The sequence below is a fragment of the Cynocephalus volans genome, chromosome X (genome assembly GCF_027409185.1).
Source record: "Cynocephalus volans isolate mCynVol1 chromosome X, mCynVol1.pri, whole genome shotgun sequence".
Taxonomy (NCBI): domain Eukaryota; kingdom Metazoa; phylum Chordata; class Mammalia; order Dermoptera; family Cynocephalidae; genus Cynocephalus; species Cynocephalus volans.
The window spans coordinates 114,809,319-114,822,338 of NC_084478.1; the positions used below are offsets into that span (position 1 = coordinate 114,809,319).

The following is a 13,020-nucleotide window of genomic DNA, read 5'->3' on the forward strand; positions in this document are numbered from 1 at the left end:
CCAAACCCCCTACCTTCTCCCCACCCCACCTCCCCCAACCCCAACCCCCCTAACCCCAGTCCCGGCAGCCCTACGTCTGTTTTCTCCCTCTGCAAGACCAAGACACCTCTGTGATCTTTCTTTCTTTCCTTCTTTCTCTCTTTGTTAGCTCGCACTTCTGAGTGAGGACATGTGGTATTTTTCCCTCTGTGCCTGGCTTATTTCACTTAACATACTTTTCACCAAGCTCATCCTTGTTACTGCAAACAGCAGAATTTCATTCTTTTTTATGGATGAGTAGTATGCCATTGTGTATATATATCACATTTTCCTTATCCAGTCATCTGTTAATGGACATTCAGGTTGGTTCCATGTCTTGGCTGTTGTAAACAGTGCTGCGATGAACATGGGAGTGCAGGTATCCCTTCAACATGATGATTTCCATTCCTTTGGGTATATACCCAGAAGTGGGATTGCTGGATTGTATGGTACATCTATCTGTAGTTTGAGAAATCTCCATACTCTTTCCCATAGTGGCTGTACTAATTTACAGTCCCACCAACAGTGTAGGAGGATACCTCTTTCTCTGCATCCTCAGCAGCATTTGTTATTCTCTGTCTTTTTCATAATAGCCAGTCTAACTCGGGTGAGTTCATATCTCAGTGTGGTTTTGATTTGTGTTTCCCAGATGATTAGTGATGTTGACCATTTCTTCTTGTACCTGTTGGCCATTTGTATGTCTTTCTTTGAGAAATGTCTATTCAAATCCTTTTTCCATTTTTTTATTGGGTTATTTGTTTTCTTACTGTTAAGTTGTTTGAGTGTGTAAACATTTTATCCCACTCTGTAGGTTGTCTTTTTGCTCTGTTAATTTTTTTTCTTTTTGCTGTGCAGAAGCTTTTTAGTTTGATATACTCCCACTTATTTATTTTTTCTTTTGTTGCTTGTGCTTTGGGGCTCTTGTTCATAAAGTCTGTGCCCAGCGTTAGCTCCTGATGTGTTCCTCTTATGTTTTCTTTTAGTAATTTTATGGTTTCAGGTCTTAAATTTTAAGTCTTTAATCCATTTTGAGTAGATTTTGGAATATGGACAGAGGTATGGTCCAGTTTCATTCTTCTATATATGGTTGTCCAATTTTCCCAGCACCACTTATTAAAGAGGCAGTTTTTTTCCCCAATGTATGTTCTTGTTGCCTTTGTCAAAGGTCAGTTGGCTGTAGGTATTTGGGTTGATTTCTGGATTTTCTTTCTTTTTTTTTTTTTTTTTTTTGTCTTTTTCATGACCAGCACTCAGCCAGTGAGTGCACTGGCCATTCCTATATAGGATCCGAACCCGCGGCAGGAGGGTCGCCGCGCTCCCAGCGCCGCACTCTCCCGTTTGCGCCACGGGCTCGGTCCTCTGGATTTTCTTTTCTGTTACATTAGTCCCAGTGTCTGTTTTTTATGCCAGTACCATGCTGGTTTGGTTACTGTAGCTTTGTAGTATAATTTGAAGTCAGGTAGTAATTTGTTTGTTTGTTTGTTTGTTGTTTTGCTCAGGATTGCTTTGGCTATTTGGGGTCGTTTCTTGTTCCATATGAATGTTAGGATTGTTTTTTCTATTTCTGTGAACAATGCCATTGTTATTTTGATAAAGATTGCTTTGAATCTATAGATCACTTTGGGTAGTATGGACATTTTCACAATGTTGATTCTTCCAGTCTGAGAGCATGGAATGTCTTTCCACCTTTTTGTGTCTTCTTTAGTTTCTTTCAGTAGGTTACATATTGTCTGTAGTTGCTGTTGTGCTACAGCTGCAGAGTTGAATAGTTCTGACAGAGATCCTAGGGCTCCTTTGCAAAGCCTGAAATATTGGTTACCTGCCCCTTTGTAGAAAAAATTTTGCTGATCCCTGTTCTGGGCCTTAAAAGAAGGCTAAGGTGACAGGAAAAGAGAAATGTGAGGGATGATGAGGCTGAATCTGAGGCAGGGACCAGACAGACCATGAAGGAAGGTGATGGGAAAAGAACCAAACAATTTTAAGCAGGAGCCTCAAAAGAGCTGTCCTTCTAGTACATACTGTTTTTTTTTTAATCTTTTTGTTTTTATTTTTTATATTTATTTATTTATGCTACAGAAAGCTTTATTTCCTTTTGGTCCAAGGCTTGGGAGAGGGCCACAGGTGGTTGAAAGCTGCCTAGTGGCTGGAGGGAGAGGCTCAGGCAGGATTCCTGATACCAGAAGATGCAGAGGGTCCCCCTGAAAGGTGCTGGGTTCATGAGAGATACTGGCCCAGCCCGGCCTCAGAGATGGCCAGCCTGCAGAGGTTGGTCAGGTGGTCACCTATCTTCTTCATGAGTTTCACCTCCTCACCTAGGAAGTGGCTCTCTAGGAAGTCATAGTGATGGGAGTCTGTGTGGGCAGAACCCACAGCATGAAGATCCAAAAGGGTCTGGTTCAGGTTCTTCTCCAGGGCCACGGCAGCTTCCATGGCACCCAGGGTTTTACTCTGCTCATCTTGAGATGGCTTCTGCACATCTTGGAGGACGGAGTGGCTGCTGCAGTGGTTTTGCATCTTCAAGAGATGCTTGGCACCCTGGCAATTCTCCTTGGCCAACTCACGGAAGAAGTGGCTCAAACCTTCCAGAGTCACCCTGTGGTGGTCGAAATAGAAGCCTAGAGAGAGGCAGGCATAGGAGGCCCACAGATGCAGATTGAGCAGGCAGTTGACGGTGGCCTCCACCTCTGTGGAATAATTGTGACAAATTTGTGAGCTTGTGATTGGTTGGCAATAAGGAGCTAACCACATGCAGTGTTGGATGGTCCCTGAAGTAGGAGATGGCCAAGAAGACGGTCCTGGAGGTTGATAATAGAGAGGAGATTACAGGGCAGTGGCAGGCTGGAAGAGACGGAGGCCCTGGGTCTGTTCTTTCCAAACACTGTTGAAGCAAGAGATAGATCCACAGACCACCAGCACGCTATCTGATCTTTTTGCTTTTAATTTGGCAGTTTATCTTGTGTAGTTTCTATTCTTTGACCTTGTAATCTTTAATGGTGTGTCTACTTTTCATCATATGGCTGTATTGTAACTTAGAAAGTTGTACTTGGCAGTGAACTTCCTCGTGCGTACTGTTGCTAATTCTCTTATGAAAATTTCTTCAAAGTGGAATTGTTGGATCAACAGGTATATAAGTTTTTAAGTCTTTTGCTTCTTTTGTACTTCTAGTCCTCCAGAAGTAATGTTTAGGACTACCAGCAAGGTATGAGTGTGCCTGGTTCCTACATTCTCACAAAACTTTTAAATGTGTTTGCCAATTTTATGTAAGAAAAACTGTGTTTTATCAGTGCTTTAATTTTCACTTCTGTTATTATTGGAGAGGGTAACATTTCTTTCCCAAATGCATTCCTTTTTTTGTGAGATGCATAATTATATCCTTTGCTTACTTTTCTATTGGGCTATATATCTGTTATTATTGATTCGTTATGAGTTCATTATATATTGAGGATATTAACTCTGACATTCATGTTGTGAATATTATTCCCAAGCTTGTCTTTTAGCTTTACATTTTATTTGTGGTATTTTTGACAGAATTTACAAATATTTATTTAGTTAATAAATCAATTTTTAGACGTAATTTTTTTAATGAAAACATAATTGATTATACATATTTGTGGGGTACAGAGTTGATTATCAGTACTGATGTGCAAAATGTGATGATCAAGTCAAGATAGTTGGCATATTCCTCATTACAAAACATATTCATTCTTTATGTCCGTTAACCAATTTCTCCCTAACTCTCCACCCCCTCCCTAATTCCTCTCTCTAATAGTTACAGCTCTGTCTCTCCTTCTGAAGGGTTAATGTATTATTGTGTTCTTTCTTTCTTTCTTAGTTCTCACTTATCAGTGAGGACATGTGGTATTTCTCTTTCTGTGCCTGGCTTATTTCACTTAACATAATTTTCTCCAAGTTCATCCATGTTGCTGTGAATGGCAGAATTTCATTCTTTTTTATTGCTGAGTAGTAGTATTCCATTGTGTATGTATACCACATTTTCCTTATCCAGTTGTCCATCGATGGACAGTTAGGTTGGTTCCATATCTTGACTATTGTAAATAGAGCTGTGATGAACAAGGTAATGCAGGTATCCCTTCATTGTGACGATTTCCATTCCTTTGTGTATATATCCAGTAGTGGGATTGCTGGATCATATGGCAGTTCTATATGTAGTTGTTTGAGAAACCTCCCTACTGATTTACATAATGGCTGCACTAATTTATAATCCCACCAACAGTGTAGAAGAAATACCTTTTTCCACATCCTCGCCAGCATTTGTCATTCTCTTTTTCATAATACCCAGTCTAACTGGGGGTGAGATGATATCTCAATGTGGTTTTGATTTGCATTTCCCTGATTAGTGATGTTGAACATTTTTTCCACATACTTGTTGGCCATTTGTATGTCTTCCTTTGAGAAATGTCTATTCAGGTCCTTTGCCCATTTTTAATTGGATTATTTGTGGGGTTTGTTTACTGTTAAATTGTTTGAGTTCCTTGTGTATTCTGGATATTAATCCCTTGTTGGATGCATGGGTTGCAGATATTTTCTCCCATTCCGTAGGTTGTTTTTTCACTCTGTTGATTGTTTCCTTTGCCATGGAGAAGATTTTTACTTTGATATAATCCCATTTGTTTATTTTTTTCTTTTGTTACCTGTGCTTTTGAATAAATCAATTTTTCTTTTGGATTTTCTACCCTTGAGGTTATGCTTGGGAAGACTTTCACCACACTGAGATTATATAACATGAACATATATTTTCTACTAGTTTAAAAATAGTCTTTCTTTATATTTTAATCTTTAATCCATCTGGTATTTATTTTAGTAGTGGTGCAAGATAGAGATCTAACAGATTTTTTTAAAAGGAAAAACTCTTTTTAGGGGAGGGGAAGACATACCTCTTGAAAAAACTCTGATGGAAAACAGAAAAACTATATCTGTAAGAAGAATGGTTCTTTGTGTGAGGTGTAGGCATTTGAGACATTCCAAAACCGAATAAGTTTACTTATTTTAGAGTAGACTTAATATGTATGTTGAAAAACTCAGTCCCAAAGATGATATTCCCAAACCATTTCTACCTCCAGACACCTACTACCCCAAAGCCTCAAGCCTCATTATTACATCAAGAAATAATCATTAAAATGACTTTTTTTGTGTGGGTGGAAAGTGTTTATGTCACCTTTTGCTCCTTTATTTTGTGTCCATATGAGGCATACATTTCCAAATAGAATTGTATTTGTGGCTTTAAATGTGTTTCCCTCACTTCTCTTTATTGTGTCTTGTTTCATTTATTTCACAAACACTTACAGAGTATTTACTATGTACTAGGAACTGTTCTAAGCGCTCTCAAAGTATTAATTCATCTACTTCTCATAGCAGCCCCATGTTATGGGTAAAACTATTATCCTCATTTTATGGATGAAGAAACTGGGGAACACTGAGGTTCAGTGACCTGTTTGAGGTCACACAGGTAGCAAGTCATGACCATATTCGGTTGACTTAAAAGACAAGTAGGAAATTATTATTATCATTTTTTTTTTTTGGTAAATTCCCCATGGAAAATTCCCTCCGTGGGGCAGAAACAAATACTGACACAAGAAGAAACTGAAATATGAACTCATAGACATCATTCCTTGTCAAAATATGAATCACTTGGTTTAGAGGCTATTGCCCTCACATGAACTTTTTCAGTTATGTTTTTGTCTCTACTTTAATTGTCCTATTGGTGTTCATGCCCAATATTGCCTTGTATTGTATATGTACTTTTATTGTCAGCCATCTAGAATCTCTTTAGATATAGGCAGGTATAAATTATACTAAAAAGCCTGAAATATGCTGGAAGCATTTAAATTGAAATAATGCTAAGACATAATAAATTAAGTTATAACCTTAAAGCAAAGGAAAGTAATTTGTAAATGTTAATTGGAGCTCAATCATAACTGCTAAATGCTGGAATAAAACTAAATAGTCAGCGAGAGATGAGTGGCTAAACAAAACAGTGGCACATCAATGAGATGGACTGTCCCAGGGACATTAAAAAATCACAAATATGGGGACTATACTGATACGTGGAAATTTGTATTTGAATTAACATTAAATGAAAAAGGCAGAATAAAAAATAATAAGCACACACTTATAAATAAGTCACAATATACAGATACATATTACACCAATGAGAATGTATTTAGGAACGATATCAGTAGCTAAATTTAGTGTTTTTAGGGGTTTTGGTATAAAAAATTTAAAATCAAAATTAAAAGTAATAAATTTAAGAAATATTTTCCCTGGCATAAAGGAGTTGCCTCCTTTACAGCCACTGTTGTACTTTGGGCCTAGGAAGGGGTCTCAAGGCTATTTTTGGGTGGGCTGGAAGGGGATCTGCTCTTTGACATTTTCCAAATGGGGGCTTGTAATTTTTCTCTGTGTTTAGGAAGTGCATATTGGGCTTTTACTTTGAAAGGATCTAGTTCTGCATTCTTGTCATCATCAGCTGAGAATGAAGGAACCAAGTTCATGGGAAGCTTGGCAAGAATGCTTGGGGAAAAGCAGGAGCAGCAGAAATGGCTACAAGGGGAGCTGTGCAGTTAGAAATGGAGTCCAAACTGAGGCATGGCAAATCCCATCCAGTCCTGCCAGGTGTAGGGGATATGATCTGGGAGTGTCATATTGTTTTTACTACAGAAGTGCAAAAACTCAGATGCAGATCAGGTGCATCTAAGGGACTCTCTCAGACTAAGTGAAGAGAGGTAGGACCAGGTACTGGCCTGTAGGGAGTGGTGCTGACAGCAAGTAAGACCAGTAGCTGGAACCCACAAAAGGGGTGGAATACAAGGAAAGACTTTCCCCACAATTGGGAACCAAAGCTGTGAGGAGAGTGGAGACGCCTTGAGTGCCTGGCAGATGCAGGCAGAAGGAGGCCAGAGAAAGGCTTGTTCTCCCTTCTGGAGGTGTTTGGTGATTGTGGTAGTTTTAACATGTGCTCAAATTCTTTGAATCTCCTCCCTTTAAGAGGTGGAGACTAATTCCCTTCCCCTTGAGTATGGGCTGGTCTTAGTGACTTGTTTCTAATGAATAGAAGTGATGGAATGTCACTTCCCAGAATGGGTTATGTAAAGATTGTGGCTTCCATCTTGGAGACTTTCTCTCATACCGCTCACTCTGGGGGGAATTTAACTGCCATGTCATGTGATCTTCTCAATGAAGTGGCCTATGTGGTGAGGAACTGAAGTGTCTTTTCAGCAACCACAAGTGTGAGCTTCTACAGCTCCCTCAGATAACTGCATCCTCGGCCTGCAACTGTGATCTCCTGACAAACTTTGAGCCAGAATCATCTACCTAAGCTGCTCTCAGATTCCTGACCCTCAGAAACTGTGATGTGTTGGTTGTTGAAGCTGCTAAGTGCTTGGATCATTTGTTATGCAGTAGTAGATAATGATTAGGCCAGGGGTGGCCTGGTGCCTGATCATACTGTGAAAATGTCTGGCACTTCAGCCTAGTGCTGGAGGACAGCCAAGATGGGATGGGGCAGTATATAGAGACCTGAATGCTTATTCCACAGCTGGGATGGTGCTGACGCAGAGCAGCCACTGGCAATCATAAATGGTAAGAGTGCTCAGTGACATGCTGTTCTGTACGTACTGATGAGAGGTGTCCAGTTCCCCTCTCTGTGTGGGGAAATGGTGCAGGAAACACCCCAGCCAGTTGGTCTCATAGTACCAGGAATACTAACCCCAAAATGTGGTGCATGATTTTCGAAGGCAAGTGAAGAACTGTAGTTGGGGCTGTAGAGAACAGAGAGAGAGAAAGTGCCATTGAGCCAAAAACAGCAAGTCCAGAACAGGTTGTTAATAGAGGGGAGCCTAAGGAAGTTGAATCTGGAGGCAAAGCTGAGCTAAAGGACCACAGCTGCTAGTGTGAGGACCAGCTGCTAGTGCGAGGGTTAAAATGAATCGGCCTAGATTTCTTCCACCGATCTGGGAGCTGATGACAGTGGCATGCACCAGGAGCAAGGCTCTTACATTTCTGACTCAAGCTTCTCTGGACGAGCTAGATCCCTTCGAGCCAGGACAAGTTAGGGAATGAAACTTCGCTATTCCTTTAAGAAGATCAGGAGTGGTTGTTGAGTATGAGTCGATAATCCATTTCTGTTTTTTCCCTCCCTTGCAAACATGGTTTATTCACTGGATATCGGAGAGGTGAGGATCTATAATAAGTTTTCCATTGGTTGCATTATTTCCTGAAACTTTAAAAAATATATCACATGTAGCTAGGCCAGCCTTGGCTCTGGCTGCTGTTCAGTGTCTGATAGTTATTCCTGGGAAGCTTACATCTGGATATAGTGAACATCTCTAGAGGGCCCAGCAGCTGGTGCTAAAAAACGTGTTCAAGTGTCTGCTAATTCTATCGACTGAACGTTGCATGGCCCTCTCAGCAAAATGACATTTCACAGCTTTCAGCTGCCATAAATCATTGACCTCAAGAGCCTCAGGTTTCAGTACCTAATCCATCAGGCTAGCCAGGCACTTGGAGCACTATAAGACTTTGAATAGAAATAGACCCAAAGACATGCTGTCCACAAAAGCCATTCCATTCCGGAATGATTAAATGTCTGTGCTCCCAGAGGTTTTCTATGATAGTTTAGAAGATTGGCACGAATACACCAAAACCATTTTTTTTTTTTTTTTTGCGTGTGTTTTCAGGCAGCAAAATCCTGATGGAGATGAATTTGTGCCATTGCAACTTTCTGGGGATATCTTTCAGATGCAAACTCTTTGTCTTAATGCCATTTGGGCATTAGATCCCCCAGAGGAGGAATTTGGAGTTCTGAGGTCAAAAGCCCACATTTGAAAATAACTGTACTTTGTGTTTTAGTAGAGTTTGCCAGCAAGAAGATGCAGAGCACACTAGGAGAGGTTAGCCAATTGGCGCTTTTAACTCATCTGGCTCTTGGTTCTATTCCTAGCTAAGCTCCCCAGGGACATTCTTGGTTACCTAATGAGCCCCCTTTTCCTTTTGGGACAGTTGAACAGTACAGCCAATCACTGAGATGAAAATTATTTTGTAAGTTGTCTCCAAGGTTAAAGTTCAATTAACTATGCTTGCTAAGTGGATTTGCAGAGTCAGCTTACCAACGTATATGGTGCAGCAAAGATGGTAATGAATTAGTCACTAAGAAATTAATATTCCCCATCTCTATGGAGTTGTCACAGATTACATTTCCGAGCTCCCCTTACATCTAGATGGTGCCATGTGACTAATACTTGCCAGTGGAACATGAGCAGAAGTGCTTTGTGTCATTTTTAAAAGCAAGTATTCATTTTACATCTTACCTTTCTATTTCCTGATGTAGACAACCATAGTGACCTTGGAATTCAGTGTGTTGAAGATGGAAGAGCCACAGATATTAGGAACCTGGGTCCTTATATTTCCATCTGAAAAGTCATCTGCTGATGAGGAGCTTTCACACTGGAATGTTAGGTGAGCAAGATGTACATTTCTGTTGTGTTAAATTACTAGGTTTATTTGTCGCAGCAGCTAGCATTGCTGTAACCAGCATAGATGTAATTTTGAGACTCTTTGGTAAAACGTGCTTTGTAGGGTTGTGATTAGGTAAGCTGTATCCTTGGCTAAACTGAATTTTTTAACTGAATGGCTACAAGGTGTATAAAACTCTATCCTGAATATTTTACTGCCACCTCCTCACCCTGGTGTATGCACTCATTCCACAAAAATGTATTGAGGGCTTACAATGTGCCAGATGCTATGTTGTGTGACACTTTGGATATAATAGTGAGAAAAACAGACATGGTCCCTTTCATGAACCTTAAAATCCACAGGGGAGAGATGATGAGTTCCTTAACTAAGACAATGGAAGGGGGACTGGAGAGGAGGGGATGGATTAGAACAGTGATTCTCTAAGCTTTGTCCCTGGACTAACAGCCTTCCAATTGCCTGGGGAACTTATTAAAAATATAAGATTTCAGATCCTTTCCCTATAAAACCTGAGTCAGGAGAACTGAAGTGGGGTGGAGTCCAAGCAACTATGTTTTTAACAATCTCTCCCCAGGTGATTCCAATGCACAATTGCTTTTGAGAACCACTGGTTGGGGGGGGGGGGGGTTGGAGAGAGAGAGACAGAGAGAGAGAGTCAGATGACTGTCAGATTTGTGGCATGCATCTCTGGTTTGGGGGTAGTGGTATGTGCTTGACATAGGCAGCACAGGAAGAGGAGCAGGTTTCTCCCTAGGTGGAGATAATAAGTTGAGCTTTGGATGTATGAATTTGAAGTGCGCATGTACTATCCAGGTAGAGATGCGTATTTGGCCATGTATTGTGGGAGTAGAGAGTGAGACATTTGGAAGGATAGGAGACCAGCAGAATTGAGCCTGGCAGCTGGTAAGATATGAAGTGAGGTGCAGTCCTTGCTTTCAAGGAGCTCACAGCTAAGTGATCTCAAGGAATACTGGGTGGTACAGCAGTATTCAATCTCTATACTGTACACACAACATTTTGGGGTGCTGAATACAACTGAAACAATGAGGAGCATTTAACAAAAAAGAAAAAAAAAATATGGCCTTGGACAATTAAACCCAGCCAGGAAAACAGCACTTTTCCTATTCATTTTTCCATGTCCACTACCACCTCCCCATTGTTGTCTCTGCCGCCTCATTCTCATTACGACCGGCCCTACAATTTCTGGCATCTCTCCTCTTTGTAAAAATATCTGTATTTATTACCATAGGTTTTGATAGTCTCTTCTGGATTCTTTATTTGGCTTGTTAGGCACAGCTTCCCACCTAATTCTTAGCTCTGCTTTCTCCTTGGAGTGTGGCATGTCTTGATGTTTTGGATAAGAAGGTCTAGCAGCAAAGACTTCCCTGGACCCCTACAAGAGAGATGAAGTTGAACAGAACTGATGCATGTGGAAGCACTACCGACATATAAGCTATTATTCTGACTTGCTTCATAGACTAATCAAGGTTCCCAATGATTCTGCAAAGGGACTTTTAAGTCCAAAAGGGTCCTTCTGGGTCTTCATGACTTTCTGTCATCTGTGTGAAAATTTTCCTGGAAAGCAAATAGCTTCTACCTCATGTCAGTAAACTCACAAAGCTATGGAAAAGTTTGGTGAAAACTGCTATGGTTTGAATGTGTCCCCCCAAAGTATATGTGTTGGAAACATGCTTGCCATTGTGGTGGTGTTGAGAGATGGGGTGTTTGGGAAGCAGTTGGATCATGAGGGCTCTGTGCTCATGGATGGATTAATGCTGTTATCGTGGGAATAGGTTAGTTGTCGTGGGAGTGGGTTAGTTATTGTGGGAGTGGTTTTGTTATAAAGTGAGCTCTCTGTCTTGTGCACACACTTCCTCACCATGTGTTGACTTTTGCCATGGGATGACCCTCAGCAGGTGGCTGGCGCCATCCTCCCGGGCTTCCCAGCCTCCAGAACCTTGAGCCAAATAAATTTCGGTTCTTTATAAATTACCCAGTCTGTGGTGTGCTGTTATAGCATCAGAAAACGGACAAGGACAAAAACCAATAAAGAAATCTCCAAAGAGAAGTGCAAGTCAGTTATTTCCTATCCGGAGCCAAGTTCAAATTTGAAAATTTTCCTCTGTCTGACCTTGCTTTTTGGCTAAAATCACTTTATACCTAACATATTAAGTCAGAGTATAATTATCTGGACAGATTTAAATTTGCTGTACCCAGCACTTTAAGCACTTTAAGGCTGTCAATTTGAAAGCATCCAGTTGGAATTTAGGGTGCCTTCTCTTTAGGGTAAACTTGGAGATCCAATGAGTGATTTAGGTAAAATGGCACTATTAGCCTCAGGGAGAAGGGAACTTTTTTTGAACTTTTATTATGTGCCAGGTACTATATTATGAACTGTATATGTGTTATTTTATTTAACCCTCACAACAGTCTTGCTAACCCCAACCTATACATAACAAAACTGAGACTCAGAGAGGTGAAGTAATATGTGCAAGGGCACACAGCTTATAAGTAGCAACCTAGGTATTAGAACTGTATTGGCTTCAGAGCCTCTGCCTACTTTACATTAGATTCATGCCTCCAAAATTCAGTCATCTATAATTTAGATACTACCTTTACTATCTTACCTGATTTTTTTCTTTCAATCATCTCTTCAATTAAAAAAGAAATTCTAGCCTTTCCTTAAGCAAAGCTATCTTGAAAACCATGGGTTTGAGTTGTGTGTATGTTTGTGGGTGTCTGAGTGCCATTTCAAATCAACTGATGATGTACTGCTAAGGGAACACATACCATTCTCTGGAAACATTGCAGTTTACCATCAGTGGAGGAGTAAAAGGAAGGCAGGTGAGTTCTTGAGTCACTCTGTAGCTCCATCAGCCTTCCCCAAAGCAACCACAAATTAAAAAAATATATATATGAAGAAAATATCAGCTAGTATGTGTATACAATCATCAGGCTGATGGTAACATAACTCAATTTGTAGGAAAAAAGAAAATGAATACATATTATAATCCAGTGCTTCCCAAATTTTTTAATGTCATGGGACACAAAGAAAATTATATTTGTAGGGCACAGTGACCTACTACCCTAACGTACCTTGCTCTGTCTTGTAGAGATCCATGGTCTGGATCACCTAATGGGCACAGTATTACAACACAGGACACAACTCACTATGACTCAGTTAAGTGCTGCAGCAGTGCCAGCCAGGCGAGGGCCAACAACTGGAACTAGATCTAAACACTGGTTGGTATAGGCACTAGAAAGGTGTAGTTGATAGTGCAAAGCAAATACAATCAGCAGGACCAGGTTACAGTCCAGGCAAATAGTTAATGGCAGGAATGAATGTATCCCAAACATATACCTTCAGTTTGGAACTCTCTCATCTGAGCTCCATTCCTGTATATCCACCTATCTACTTAGAGTCCCACACTCACCTCAAAATCAACACATTCTAAATTGTACTTGTGATATACATCTTTCCCAACCTGCTTCCCTTCTAGTCTCCTCTGTATC

At 40.5% G+C, this 13,020-nt stretch overlaps 1 protein-coding gene across 1 annotated transcript; it reads right to left on the reverse strand.

Annotated features, from left to right (window-relative positions):
* Window positions 1-2,232: 2,232 nt before the first annotated feature.
* On the reverse strand, window positions 2,233-2,766 carry LOC134368302 (ferritin light chain-like). Its single transcript, XM_063084854.1, has one exon. The coding sequence runs from the start codon at window positions 2,764-2,766 to the stop codon at window positions 2,233-2,235; it is 534 nt and encodes a 177-aa protein (XP_062940924.1).
* Between the last annotated feature and the right edge of the window lie 10,254 nt (window positions 2,767-13,020).

Bases quoted from the DNA above. Each gene is read 5' to 3' on its own strand.
- LOC134368302 (XM_063084854.1), bottom strand. From the start codon at position 2,766: ATGTGGTTAGCTCCTTATTGCCAACCAATCACAAGCTCACAAATTTGT.